This window comes from Brassica napus, chromosome C8 (genome assembly GCF_020379485.1).
Source record: "Brassica napus cultivar Da-Ae chromosome C8, Da-Ae, whole genome shotgun sequence".
NCBI lineage: Eukaryota > Viridiplantae > Streptophyta > Magnoliopsida > Brassicales > Brassicaceae > Brassica > Brassica napus.
This window is the reverse complement of record NC_063451.1, coordinates 28,023,949-28,038,669: the sequence shown is the minus strand read 5'-3', so window position 1 is coordinate 28,038,669 and position 14,721 is coordinate 28,023,949. Positions and strand designations below refer to the sequence as shown.

Genomic DNA, 14,721 nt, shown 5'->3' with positions numbered 1-14,721 from the left:
TAAAATGATTAAAGAGAATATGAGCATAGGACAAAAGATGTGTGACAGTATCATATCTAATCTAATCTTTATGGGTGAGAATCGGACCCAGTTGTGTCCCTACAACTACCGTTTACACATGGTTCATGAAAAACTTGTAAATCAAGTTGTATAAGCACACTAAACTAAAGGGGTTATTGGTGGAAGAATTTTGAGGAATTATAAAATTGGAAGATTGTATTGTTGTTATTAGTTTATGAATTCTTAAAATCTTAGTAATTAAAATTTTTCGTTATTGGTACAAAGACTTTTAAATTCTATTCAAATCTTTTTTTTTTTCATCAAATACAGATTCATATTGACTCTGCGAACCAAGCTGGTAACACTGCATCCATGTAAACGACGAAAGACAGTTATTTTCTGGCAATGCGTGCTAGACTGTCCGCCCTAGAGTTCTCCGTTCTAGGTACATGAATGATCTTTGTGTTTCTGAAACTTCCCATCAAAACTTTTATGTCTTCCAAGTACACTTCAAATGCCGGCCATTCTTCTGATTCTGAAACCATCTTCACTAATTGAGAACAATCCGTTGCAAACGTGACCTGAAACTGATGCAAATTCTTCATACACTCCATTGCCCATATTAAAGCCTCTATCTCCGCATGAAGAGGTGATAGAGATGGCCGAACATTTCGTGTCCCCATTGAACCATCAAAACCCTCTAGGGTACTATACCAACCTTGTCCTGAATAAAGATCTTTATCCTTCCACGACCCATCTGTAAAACACCATCTCCCTTGAATAGATTGTACAGTCCTCACTTCTATTGGTTGTGTTCCTCGATGTGCATTTAGGAGTTGTGCTTCCGCCAAAAGTATTGACTCTGTTTCTGCTATTCTTAGTGTTTCACTCGGCTCAACATCGATATTACAAAAAACCTTATTATTTCTCCCCTTCCAGATATACCATAAAATCCATGCAAATTGATGATCGTCCATTTCTGGGCGTACCCTCCAGAAGAGATGATCCATATTTGTAAAGAGAGAACCAGTGGGAAAGTTATCCGGATGTGATGGTATCTTTGAGAGAGCCCAAATCTGACACGCTGGTGGGCATTCAAAGAACACATGATTTATGGATTCTTCGGGAGCTCCACAACGATCACAAGATATCTCCCCTTGCATCCCTCCCGCCTTCAAATTTTTCTTGACTGCTATGCATCCTGAGATCAATTGCCATAAGAAGTTTCTCAGTTTCGGTGGACATTTCACTTTCCAACAGAATGCTTTCAATATATCTACATTGGGTCCATAAAGAACTAGTGGTTTTTCCTTATCCGGATAAACTCGTTCTACTTGGTATCCCAATTTTACCGTGTATCTTCCATTGTTAGTAAAGTGCCAGCCATCTCTATCCACCATCTGATTTATACACAGAGGAATACTTTCAATAATGTTCACATCATGGGGATCCACCAAATTCCTAATTGCCTGCGAATTCCAAGTTCGTGAGACTGGATCAATAAGAGAGTCCACTGTAAGGTCCGGAAAATTGTGTTGTTGATTTTTGTTTGCTGGTCTCGGGCGAGTGGTTGGGAGCCATGGATCATTCCATACAGATATAAATGATTCTGTTCCCACCCGTTTAATTAGTCCTTTGCTAACCAGAGATCTAGCTGATACAATACTCCTCCATCCATATGACGGGGAGTATGAACGGATCGGTTCCAGGGGTGATGCATTCCTGTAATACCGTCATTTGAAAACTCGAGAAAATAATATATTTGGCTTTTCTATCAATCGCCATAGCTGTTTTGCAAGCATAGCCGTGTTAAAATCCGTAAGATCTTTGAAGTCTAAGCCCCCATCTTCCTTATTTATGCATAATTTATCCCATGATTTCCAGTGCATACCCCTTGTGTTTCCCCCCGGACTCCACCAAAATTGTGCCACCGCACTTGTCAGCTTCTTCGCTGTAGCTTTTGGTAACCTATAGACAGACATCACATGATTTGGTAAAACTGTAACCACGGATTTGATAATCACCTCCTTTCCTCCTTTAGTAAAAAACTTGAAAGTCCAGCCATTTACCCTATTATTTAGACGATCCTGTACAAATCCAAAAACTTGTATTTTAGAGCCACCGAGACTTTCAGGAAGGCCAAGATAAGATCCCATGCCTCCTATATTTTGTATTCCCAAAGTATCCCTTAACTCTTGCCTACTAGTCTCCTCAATCTTATGTCCAAATTGTATGGACGATTTTTGGAAGTTGATCAGTTGGCCCGAAACTACTTCATATTCCTTTAAAATCCTGAGAATGGTTTGATATTCTTCTTTTTGTGCTTGAGATGGATGTTATTCAAATCTTTTGTTATTGAGATGGATGAAGACTTTTAAATTCTATTCAAATATTCTGTTGTTGGAAAATTTATTTATTACTGATTTACTAATTCTATTAAAATCTATTGTTGTTGGGATATAAATTTTCTTTTCATTATCTTACTAGTACTACTCCTAAACCATTTTTTTTTTAGAATAACTGTATATGAAAACTTATATAACATAAAATATTAGTGTAATATATTTTTGTTAAACTAACACTATTAGCGTAGTATATTTTTGGTGATAATTAAAAAAAGCTACAAAAGTATATGAGAAATGTAACAAAAAATGCATATCATCAACATGTGTTTATTAGTATTCAAAAAAGAAAAGCATACATGAAAAATCTTGCAACATTGCAGTATATTGGATCTCTTGCCAAATTTGCAGGAACAAATTGAAATTATTCCATTTTCCTTAATCGTACCACTATTAATTTTTGACCATTTAAAAATAATAATAATCAATAGAATTCTATACAAATCAATAATAACTAATGGAAATCTGTGTAAAAGTATATAATCAAATTTGTTCAATGTACTTGACTTTTCCTCGACTTTAAGAATCTGAGATTACCTAAATGAAAGTAAAATGACTAAAGAGTGTGAGATTATACATTTATCCCTTTTTTTATTATTTGAGGAACATTGATAAAAAATAACCTTGGTTTCATGTGTTTATTACATGTGTACAATTTTCTAGGTGTCATCACCACATGCACTCTCACCTCATTTTTTTAAAAACCATTTCTCAACTAGAATAATTACAAACAAATGCCACTGGTCATTACATTATACTATAAGATTTTCAATCAACATTACACTCGGATTTAAAAAAAAACGGGGATTTAACTAAGGCAACATATTATTACCATTCAAAAAGAGACTTTATTGTTTGTTCGAAAACTTGGAAGTGGTTCATTTAAATAAGGAAATAAAATATACGTGTGTTTTAAGTCATTTACGCTTGAGTAAATAATTGATTCTTTAAACTTCGTACAACTAAGTTCTTAACGGTTTGAATTGGTTATTTTAGCTTGATATGCCGATTTGTAATAAAATATCATAACATGTATTGCTGTTCATATCTAATCTTGCAACAAGTAAACCATGTTTATCATAATGTTTTGAAAAACTAATATGAGCTTCAAATCGTTTTGATGATCTTTTAGATTCAAGTCATCGAAAATCCCATTTTTATTCCCAAAACTTAATGCTTCAAATTTAAAAGGAAACACAATTGAATTAATCACGGGATCAAATCTATTATAGAAAAGAAAAATGTGAATATTAACGTATTCAAGGAAACAAAATTCGAAGAATTGAAATACTTACCTTAATCGATCGGAGAATATTTGTGAAATAAAATTTGCATGACCAGAACTTGTATAGTATCACATGGTTTGATCCCTTTTTTTTTACAGTAACGCCGTCATTAAGTGTGTCGCTTATGGTGCACTTGCTCATGTTTTCAATGATTTATAGAATTCTATAGATGCAGACATAATATTATGTGTTTTACAGTGTTGGCAAATTAATTGGGGACAAGGTAATCTATTGTATTTATTGTATATAATAAATCTTTTGGAGCTGATATTATATGTATATCTTGCTAATATTTTTCATCTTTCATAATAAGGCCGATTTAAGAAAGTTACTAACATTGATGGGTTTTCCAAAATTATCTTCGATCCCACTGGTGTTTCAGAAATTGATGCTTTACGATTGATGTAATACATGCATTCACATATTTTGTTAAATAATGTTTTTAATTTCTCAAGATGATCTCTTTGCTATTGCTCATAATAGGATTGCAAACGAAAACTTTTGAAGACATTATTGACAGCAGTTATTTTGTCTCTATTTTTCATTTTCTTTTGTTTTCTGATACATTGTTCCTTTTATATTTTACTAGGGGGTAGTCCGCGCTTCGCGCGGAATATTATTTTGTCATGGTTAAATATGATATTTTTGGATGATGTAATTATGTGGTCAGTATTTATTTGTGAAGAGCATGATTTAATATTTTATTGTGTTATGTAGTATTAGGTTATAGATTAATATATTATGTGTTCGTCTTTTCAATAATGTGTTGTTGTATGTATAGTAGTATTTGTTAGTGGTGAATTGAGCTTTTAATGTAAAGCATATTGAATTTCAATCACTTTGAATTTAAGCATTTGTTGATTCTAACATTAACGGTTTCAGCGTCAAAATTGTATTTCATATTTTCACATTTTTGAACATTATTCTTTTTTTAACAACATTGAACATTATTCTAATAAGATGTTTTTTTCGTCTCCGCATATTTTGACTTGAGCCGTCACCATCTATGTATTTATTTACATTTCCGGTATGCGGTGTTTCTTACCACCACCGGAAAAGGCTCACATTTGTTGCTCTTGTTTTTCCTCTTCTTCTTCTCTGTTGAGATTATCTGATATTTGTTGTAGATCAGGTTTATGAGTTCCCAGTTGTGCGGTTGTTTCTCATGATGTTGTACGCTATTCTTGTCAATATTTTTCCTCTTCTTCCGTCGATTTGGCTAATGTTGTGAACTACATCTCCTTGGGTTGGATCAGAGTTTAGTTGTCTTCCTCGTAGTTGGCTTGCCGTTGATAGTCCCTGCTAGTCTTGGTTTTCAAGTTCTTGTTTTTGGTGATCTGACTTTTATATCTCTTCATAGCTCGAGGATGGCTCCACAGTTTGCTGATTTTGTGTAGTCTATTTTTCTTTCTTTGTTCTCTCATCTCGTTGCGCTTTTCATCGCTGGTTGTGTCTCTGGTGGCTCTCCATTTCACATATATGCCACTCAAGGTTTGGATAGTGTTTTCCTTCGTGTATGTTTTGTGGGCTTGGAAGATTATTTTTTGTCTCAAACTTGAGCTCTGATTTCTCTGTGGTTGGCTTCCATTCTCCCTCCCTTATGTTGCTTTTCTTCTTCTCCTGCTTCCTTTGGTATAGGTGTGTGTGAAGTTAGTCTTTTGGTGCTTTGGTCTCTTCTATTCAAAGTTTTGTGGTTCTTCGTTGGCATGAGCTCCTTATATGTGGTTGTTTTGTTTGTGAGGTGATTCATATATTTTAGCTGGTGGTTGTGCATTATGCATGTGTTTTCCTGTTTCGTGGTGACTTTGGTCCGGTGATTATTCTTTTTCAATCTTTTTTTTGGTGTTTTGGATTGGTGCTTGATCGCGTTCATTTGTGTTTCAGACTTTTATTGAGTAAGTGTTACTATAGTATTCTATTTTTTCTTTGTGATTGTGGAGATTTAAGTTTAGATTATGTGTCTTACTCTAGTTATTTTTAGTTTAGTTATTTTCTGATTTTTAATAGTAAAATAAATTATAATTTGTAAATAAAATAATAGAAAATTAATAAAATAGTAAAAATTTATGTTATTTTTAGTTGTGAATAAATAAAATATTTAAAATCTATTTTTATTTTTTTTTATTTTCTTTATTCATCTCCAATTTTATTGACTAATAAAATATATTATAAAACTTCACATAATAATGGTTAGTATGAGAAAAATAATAGTGCACAATTATAAAGTACTAAGCCAAATTGCAATAGCGTAAAAGAAGAAGGACCTAAAATATAAAAACAAAAATACATGGGTACACATGTCATCAAACCCCCTTGCCACTTGTCATAAGAAGAGAAAAAACTAACTTTATATATATAGATTAGACTATTGCTTATGTTTCATTTAATCTTATATTTATAATTTACCTTTATGCAAACAAATATACAATTTATTTTTAAAGTCCATTGCATATAAATTTATATTGACATACAAATTTTTTTAGCTATAACTCGTACTTTCTTACATAAATTTTCTTACTATGACTTCAACTTTTATTATGTCTACATATTAAAAGTTATAATACTTTTAAATCTACTCGCTCCGTGCAGGGCGCAGACTATCACTTAGTGGAATAGATAATCTTATTGACTTTTATATCGGGTTGATTATAAAACATGATTTGAAAATTCAACCAAATATGAAATAATTGTAGTGCATCATAATTTCTGGACAATGTGGTCACGATTCAATTATATGATTAGGAAGTGAGATAAAGCGACTCCTTGTAAGTCTTCCACTGATGCAAAACGTTTCCAGAAACATCATAAAACACGGCACGCAGTTCGGCCTCCGAAATGTCAACCGACATGAATCCTTGTCCGTCGTAGTAAAACTTCAGCTCTTGTGGATCCAAGTGGTTTACGTCACCTTTCCAAGCCTTTGATCCACCTCCACTCGTCATGAACTGTATTTTACTATATACAACCGAAAAAATAGTTTAGTTAAGAGATATGTGATGAGCATTATTTACGAACTATATCTCTTATAAATTACCCACGGCTTGCAAAGAATCTACTATGAATTATGATATAGACGATCTTGAAACTGAAATAACTGTCGTTAATTACCTCTCCACGCTGCTTATGTGTTCTAAGCAATGATCATGTCCGTTTACGTAGAGATCCACGTCATTCGCCTAATAAATCAAGAAGAAGAAACTAGTTGGATTAGATCCATGTTATCCATTGGCGCATTATTCACGTGCATGTAATGAAAACTTTATAATAGTTAATTAATTTTGGTACGTGAAGAATAGGTAAAAGCTGCTTTTCCAATTCAATGGTGTTCCTGTGGTGGCCTGCGCTTTTGATCGTGTGGTGACCAACCACTATTTTCCACTTTGCTGTTGACTCTTTCAAGGCCACGTCCACTTCCTGCAGTTACCATTATATTGAGCTTTCGTTAGTCACCCTTTTAAAGTAATAACGTTTTTTTCACAATATGATTTGTGAATAACTTATCCTCTAGGGCTAGAAAATGATTACCTGTAAGAGATTGTTCAGATATGTTTGTCTGGGTAACACTCCTCTCCAGTCATAGACATGCTTATTTGGTTGGACAAAGTATTTATCGACAAATGGAGTTGTGTCGATGAACAAAAACTCGACGATCTCTACAGCGAAAACAAAATATACAGTTCAATAAACAAAAACAACAGGAGAGTTATGGGTGCTTTTCAAAATTTAAGAAAATATGTCTTACCAGCATTAACGACGAAAGATCTCATGCAGACCCATCTGTTGTCCATAGCTCTTAGCATAGGGCTAAGTTGTGCCTCGACGTCACCTCTATAGTCATGGTTTCCTAAAACTATCGGATAAAAATAGACAATTTATACACAATGGATCACATATCGTGGGGGCAATTAAGCTTTATGTTTAATGATTAAATGGCATAGCCTAACTATTAAATTGATGAATTATACTAGTTACTTACCAGTATACCAAGGCTTTTGCAAGCTCGACGCGTTATAAATGTTGGTAAAAGAATCTTGAAATGCAGGATCATCCAAGCCAAGTAACCCATTGTCGTAAAAATTATCTCCGGTAGATATTACAAAATCTATATTTAACTTTTCTCCAACTTCTCCCATCTGTTATAGTTTGTTACAAACTAATTTGGTTAGTTATACAAATTTGAAACAACAGTGGAAAGCATTAAAATGATTGCTCACATAAACGAAAACGTCCTGGAATCAAATGAACATTGTAAGTAAAACAGGTTTGTTCTTCAAAAAAAAAAAAAAAAACAGGTTTGCCACAAGTGGCAAAGACTTGGCCACTTTTCTTTTGTTAAAGCAAGTTTCGCCATAATTGGCGAAGACTTTAAAAGGAATAGACTTGGTTTTGAAGCCTCCACGTTCATTTGTTTTCTTCTTGTAATAGGCATTTTTATGTCATATCACCTTTTTTACCTACCCTCTTTTCTTCTATTGTCATTTGAAAAGTTTACTGTCACCATTTCTTTCGCTTCCTATTTTTTAATCTTTATTGCTATGTTTTTTTTTTGCTTTCTCTAACGGACATATATTGCTATGTTCTTATGCAAAAAGCAAAAATAATTTATATATATATTCGCACTGAGTAGATGTTTTTCTTAATTAGGACAAGAAATTGATATCAGGTAACTGTACTTATGGTTTCCTAGAATTACTATATAAATATATGATACTCAAATTCTGGTTAAAAAAAATATGATACTCAAATAGAATAATACAAAATATAAAGGGATGGATTAAAATGAATAAGTCTGGTCCTCTTTATTACATATACAGTTACTCACGTAGAAGACATGTATATTTGTACAAATTGGGAAACATCTATAGAAGTCACCTGAAGAGCTACGTTAGACTGATTATAGGAGCCTCCCCTTCCCCAGTCTCCGATGACGAGAAAGCTTACTCTACCATCTGGTTTAGCTGGTTGCAGTAGCCTCTTGAGCTCCGCCGTGGAACTATGGGCGGAGAAAATAAAAATCAAATAAAAAACATGAAATATGAAGTTTATAGGTTTGTATTTCGAAGAAGCCATTGGGAGACTGGAAAAGAAGAAGCTAAAGAGGAAAGAAGATAATATGTGGTGGGTTCTGTTGTGTTTAGCATCTCTTTATAAGTAGGCTAAATTGGAGAAGAAAAACATGTATGAAGTTAATTAATCTTTTATAATTTTGAAGAAAAAAAAATCTTCATAATTTTGAAAAATAATTTTTATGGTTTTGAATAGAGACAATGGACATGTGCATACCAGCATTGTCCATGAAATAAACTATTTTCCACGTTTCTCATTTATTTATTTATTTATTTTTTTTGTTAACCGTGGGATCCGGCGACCGAGGTCAACCGACTAATCCCACGAGGCCGCAGCAACCACGTAATTTCCACCCCAGGAATTAGCAGGGAGGGCCCGGGTGGCCACGGGGGGTTTCGAAGTCGGGTCCGTATTGGCGGGGAAACTGCCTCAAGACCACTAGTCCACCACCCCGTGGTTAAACGATGTGTTTTGAAATGAGAACAATATAATTGAGACGACGTGTTATCCACAGCATCAAGTGTAACCAATACACGAAAAGACAAGATGCCATCAAAATTTGAAACAAAAGGTAATGATCTAAAAAACAATCCAGTAAAAATGTATTTGTTTTGCTTGTTTTCATTCAAATCCAATCAAATTGTTATCGAGTGATTTTCTATCGTTTGTAAATTTCACACGACAGAAGCTTATATTTAAAACAATCTAAGATCTACATTATATTATGTTAAAAGATTCTGTGATTTGTGAGCTGGGACAAGATTTGAACATGTGAAGGATACATATAAGTATTTGTTACAAATTCGATTTACCAAAATACGGCACAAACGTTAGCTTCACTCGACAAATGCATGGTATGGGGAAGGTTATAAAAATACATATTGTTAGTCTGTCTTTTCGTTGCACAGCTGTAGCCGACAAAATCCACAATCCATTGTTTCCCAACTTGTGGGGACTTTAACAACATGAACCACAATTTCATTTATTATTTGAACTGTTGAGCCACAATTCTTGTTGACTAGAAACATAATCTACCGTTATTGAGTAGTTGGGTGATAATTTCCAAAATTATTATTATACAAACGAATCATTTTTTTATAAGAGCAATTTACTAAGGAAAATAGTTTAGGAACTAACCAAAAAACGGAGCTGGTATATTTCTTGGGTGAATGCGTTGTCATACAGTACAGGATATCTTAGATAATTGCTAAACTACACATGCGGCCATACCACTGTGTTTGAAAGATAATTCAATTATTAGGCTCAGTCACATTATTCATGTGGCTGTGATGAAAATTTCCAAATTTCCAAATTTCCCCAATTATCGGTGCACAACCCATTGCTTGTATTGGATAATGATGATATATATTAGAGATATACATGAGATTTGTATAGATAAATACAAGATCCTATAGTTAGGAATCTAGTCACGTCTATTAGGTTTGTATATAAACCCATATACCACATCAATAATACACAGGTTGTTCAATTATTTACATGGTATCAGAACTAAGATCTGATTAGAAACCAACGTTGTTTTTCAAGTTTTTTTCATCATTATGAGCGACGACGATAAACAAGTGATGGCTAAGCCAAGTGGGGCTGTTGTGATGTCTCCATATTCTCTGTTTTCCTCAGACAATCTCGGCGTCATAATCACATCTGTGCAGCTCAAAGGAGACAATTACAACAAGTGGGCGATGGAGATGGTGAATGCGTTGAGGGCAAAGAAGAAGATGGGTTTTGTTGATGGAAGCTTGCCAAAACCAGACGAGAATCATAAGGACTTGGAGGCGTGGTTGTGCAATAATTCCATGATCATGGGATGGATACAGACGTCAATCGAATCAAGAGTTAGGTCTACGGTAACGTTCATTACAGATGCTCACAAATTGTGGGAGAATCTCAAGAAGAGATTTGATGTTGGGAACAAAATGCGTATACATCAGTTAATGGAGCAACTCACTTCGTGTCGACAGAATGGCCAAGCCGTGATTGATTACTATGGACGTATGGCGGTTATGTGGGAAGAGCTACAGACATACAGACCACCGCCTGCGTGTACGTGCTCTGCTGCAGCAACATATGAAAAGGAGCACGAGGATGAAAGAGTTCATCAGTTCATTATGGGACTAGATGATTCAAGGTTTGGGAATGTTGTGACAGCTATCATAGAAGCTGATGACTTACCTGACCTTGGTAAAACGTATGCGAAAGTTATCAGGGAGGAAGCCAGACTCAACGCTTCTAAAACTCGAGAGTCAAGCCAGGAGGCAATTGGCTTTACTGCCAGAAAAGAACCTCAACAGAGAGAAAGTCGTGAAACCAATCTTGGTAGTGCGCGAAGTGAAGGGAGCAAGTCTAGAGATAGAGTCTGTTATCATTGTGGGAAACCAGGCCATGAGAAGAGTTCTTGTTGGCAGCTTGTGGGTTATCCAAAGTGGGTCACTGATAAACAAAGAGGACGTGGTGGAAGCAGAGGCACCGGTCGAGGTTATGGCAGAGGCGGTGGACGAGGAACTGCCCACGTTACAACAACAACAAGTTAACATGGAGCAACTCCAGACGAGCTGACTCCTGAGTAATGGAGTAGGATAACACAAATCATACAAGATGGGAAGTCAAATGGTGGTAATGATAAGCTTTCAGGTAACATGCTTGGTGATGTTATTATAGACACATGTGCGTCACACCACATGACATGGGAGCTTTCTCAGCTTGTAAACATATGAGACATGTCATCTTATCGTGTGGGTTTTGCCGATGGAGGAACCACAACATCATCAAGCATGGGTGATCTTATGCTGAGTGAAACTATATCACTCAAGGACGTTCTTTACGTGCCAGAACTGGACTGCACATTGATATCAGTGTCTAAATTGTTGAAGCATATGAATTGTTTTGCGTTATTCACATATGCTATATGTTTGTTGCAGGACCGTTCTTCGAAGACTTTGATTGGAGCAGGTGAAGAACGTGATGGGGTGTACTACTTCAAGGATGTTACAATGGCGAAAGGCAACAAGTCTCAGAGCAAAGTTGATCAGTTGTTGTGGCATCAAAGACTTGGACACCCGGCTTTTTCAGTTTTTCCTATGGTTTCTGGTGTTAAGGATAATGTTTGCTCCAGTATTTGTGACATTTGTTTTTAGAGCTAAACAAACTAGAGATTTGTTTTTTCGAAAGTTCCAATAAAACTACAAAGTGTTTTGAGTTGATACATGTAGATGTATGTGGTCCTTACCGAGTGCCTTCATCATCTGGTGCAGTATATTTGTTAACAATAGTAGATGACTACTCTAGGGCTGTATGGACCTACTTGTTAGTCGCAAAATCTGAAGTTCGAAAGGTGGTAGAAAGGTTCTGTAAGTATACAGAGAAACAATTTGATAAGAGTGTCCAGATGGTGCGTAGTGACAATGGATTGGAGTTCATGAGTTTGAGTATATTCTTTGCTGACAATGGGATCATTCATAAAACAACTTGTGTCTACACACCACATGAAGCACCGACATATATTGAATGTGGCGAGGGCAATGTTGTTTCAATCTCAGCTAACTGTCAAGTTTTGGGGAGAAGCAATATTATCAGCAAATCATGTCCTTATGACTCCTTCAAAGATTCTTCAAGGAAAGTCACTGTATGAAGTTTTATTCAGCAAGAAGCCACTGTATAACTCATTAAGGGTGTTTGGTCCGTTGTGCTATGTGCATAGGAAGGACAAAAGCAGAGATAAGTTTGGTCCTAGAAGCATAAAATGTATCTTCGTGGGTTATCCATTTGGCAAAAAGGGATGGCGAGTATATGATGTTGAGACAAATGAGTTCCTTGTGTCCAGGGATGTAGTGTTTAAGGTGGATGTGTTTCCTTATAAAGAAGCAGTGTTGACTCAGGTAGATGAAGGCAACTTGACTGGGGGACCTGATGATGATTGGATCATTCATTCTGTCACAGATACTGAAGACAGGGGGAGTGATCCCATTGATGTGGTTCATATCACAAAAGAGAAGCAAGGCGTGGTTGTTACAGAACAAGAAGATGATCAGGTAGAGGGTGAGAGTTCTAATGTAGCAACTCCAGAAAATGAGGCTGCAAAGATCGACGAGACAAATGACACAGATAAAGCTGGTGATAGTACCAGTGATCAGTAGTGAAGAAATAAAAGAACCAGAGTTAGGACGAGGCTTGAGAGAGAAGATACCGTCAGTTAAACTACAAGATTATGTCAGCTACAACACTGTGTGCATCGACAACCCCCATCACGATCTCACCAGATCGGATCCAGAGTATTCGATGATGGTCTCAGGTACGCATTTAACGCCATATCCTTTAGTGAACTATGTGTCAGATGAAAAATTTTCAGAAACACACAAAGCGTTTCTTGCGACTATCACCAAAGGTGTTGCACCAAAGAGCTATAAAGAAGTAGTCCAACTCAAAGTCTGGCGAGATTCGATGAAGGATGAAATGGATGCATTTGACCTTAACAAAACATTCAGTATCATCGATCTACCACCAGGAAAGGAAGCCATAGGCAACATGTGATTATACAAGTACAAATATGGCGTAGACGGAACGATCAAAAGACACAAATTGAGGTTGGTGGTGCTCGGAAACAGACAAGTAGAAGGAGTAAACTTTACAGAGACGTTTGCTCCGGTGGCCAAGATGACAACCATTCGAAGTTTATTGCATGTGGTAACAGGAAAAGGCTGGATCATCCATCAAATGGATGTACAAATGCATTCTTGCATGGAGAACTCAAAGAAGAAGTTTACATGAAACTTCCATAGGGTTTCACTCATTCTGATCCCAAGAAGGTGTGTAGATTACACAAGGCTGTCTACGGTTTGAAGCAGTCTCCAAGATGCTGGTATGAGAAGTTAACTGAGGCGTTGACAAAATATGGGTTTAAACACTCGTATGAAGATTACTAGTTGTTCATGTACACTAAGGGAAATGTTGAACTACGAGTTCTAATATACGTGGATGATTTGTTGGTGTGTGGAAATGACATGAAGATCTTGGTGAAGTTCAAAGAGTATCTCGGAAGGTGTTTTCATATGAAGGACCTTGGGAAACTCAAGTACTTTTTGGGTATTAAAGTTGGAAGAGGAGCTGAGGGTTTCATGATCACGCAGAGGAAGTATACATTGGATTTAATTGCGGAAGCTGGCTTGCTTGGTGTGAAGCCGTGTGGAACTCCAATGGATCAACAACACAAGCTTGGCAGGGACAAGAGTCCGTTTATTCAACAGGCTGGTTGATAGACTATGGATTTGACTCATTTTCATCCGTAGTTTATAGGTGTTTTTACTAATAATTAAATTATTATAGAGTCTATTTATTATATTTATAAGATCATGAATGTTTTTGAGATAAGTGATGATTTTGGAGCATTTTGGAGATATTTGGAGCAAGCACCCGCGATGACCATCGAGATCGACTATCGGTCGATATTGGAGAGCTAGAATCGATCGATACACAAGACATGGTATCGATCGACAGCAAAGCGCGCAGGAATCCCGTTTGGTCACAGCCGACTTGAAGCCCAAGATTTTACTATTTTACAAGATTGCTCCTATCGAGTTTTTAACCTAATTATATAAACTTTACCGCCATGTTAGAGGAAAAGTGTGTTTTCTTTGTGTTTCATTGTTTTATGGGTTTTCTTCAAAAAAAACCTCAATGTGGTGTTTTTTTGCAAATTAATCCGTGAACTCAAAAACCCACGGGTCAACCCTCCAAGTGCCATTCAAACCGTAATATAACCCTCGGCCGTAGATATGTGTATTTGATTGTGTATAATTTTAACATTTTTCAATACTACATCGTTTTGACACTAAATTTTTAATGAAAAAAATTTGTTGAACACACGGTTTGAACCTTGAACTTTAAACACTATGTTCATGCTACATAACCAACATAAATAGTAAATTAAGAAAAACTTAATAAATATTACCTAA

At 35.8% G+C, this 14,721-nt stretch overlaps 2 protein-coding genes across 2 annotated transcripts; one reads left to right on the top strand and one right to left on the bottom strand.

The window, feature by feature from the left end:
- Window positions 1–6,292: 6,292 nt before the first annotated feature.
- Window positions 6,293–8,943, bottom strand: LOC106362119 (purple acid phosphatase 3-like). Its single transcript, XM_013801950.3, has 7 exons — window positions 8,561–8,943; window positions 7,665–7,821; window positions 7,431–7,538; window positions 7,214–7,341; window positions 6,974–7,102; window positions 6,797–6,864; window positions 6,293–6,643 (listed from the first exon to the last, which is right to left on the bottom strand). Exons 1-7 carry the CDS (start codon window positions 8,756–8,758, stop codon window positions 6,427–6,429), a joined length of 1,005 nt encoding a protein of 334 aa, XP_013657404.1. The 5' UTR covers window positions 8,759–8,943; the 3' UTR covers window positions 6,293–6,426.
- A 1,395-nt stretch (window positions 8,944–10,338) lies between these two features.
- On the top strand, window positions 10,339–12,906 carry LOC106359358. The gene is made up of 4 exons (XM_013799073.1): window positions 10,339–11,283; window positions 11,692–11,884; window positions 11,983–12,161; window positions 12,310–12,906. The coding sequence occupies exons 1-4, from the start codon at window positions 10,339–10,341 to the stop codon at window positions 12,904–12,906; spliced, it is 1,914 nt and encodes a 637-aa protein (XP_013654527.1).
- Window positions 12,907–14,721: the final 1,815 nt, after the last annotated feature.

Bases quoted from the DNA above. Each gene is read 5' to 3' on its own strand.
- LOC106359358 (XM_013799073.1), top strand. From the start codon at position 10,339: ATGGCTAAGCCAAGTGGGGCTGTTGTGATGTCTCCATATTCTCTGTTT. The intron at 11,885-11,982 runs GTATTTGTGACA...TGATACATGTAG, and splicing joins TAAGGATAATGTTTGCTCCA to ATGTATGTGGTCCTTACCGA. The intron at 12,162-12,309 runs GTGCGTAGTGAC...TTTCAATCTCAG, and splicing joins TTGATAAGAGTGTCCAGATG to CTAACTGTCAAGTTTTGGGG.
- LOC106362119 (XM_013801950.3), bottom strand. From the start codon at position 8,758: ATGGCTTCTTCGAAATACAAACCTATAAACTTCATATTTCATGTTTTT. The intron at 7,103-7,213 runs GTAATCATTTTC...TGGTAACTGCAG, and splicing joins ATCTGAACAATCTCTTACAG to GAAGTGGACGTGGCCTTGAA. The intron at 6,644-6,796 runs GTAATTAACGAC...GGTTGTATATAG, and splicing joins CACATAAGCAGCGTGGAGAG to TAAAATACAGTTCATGACGA.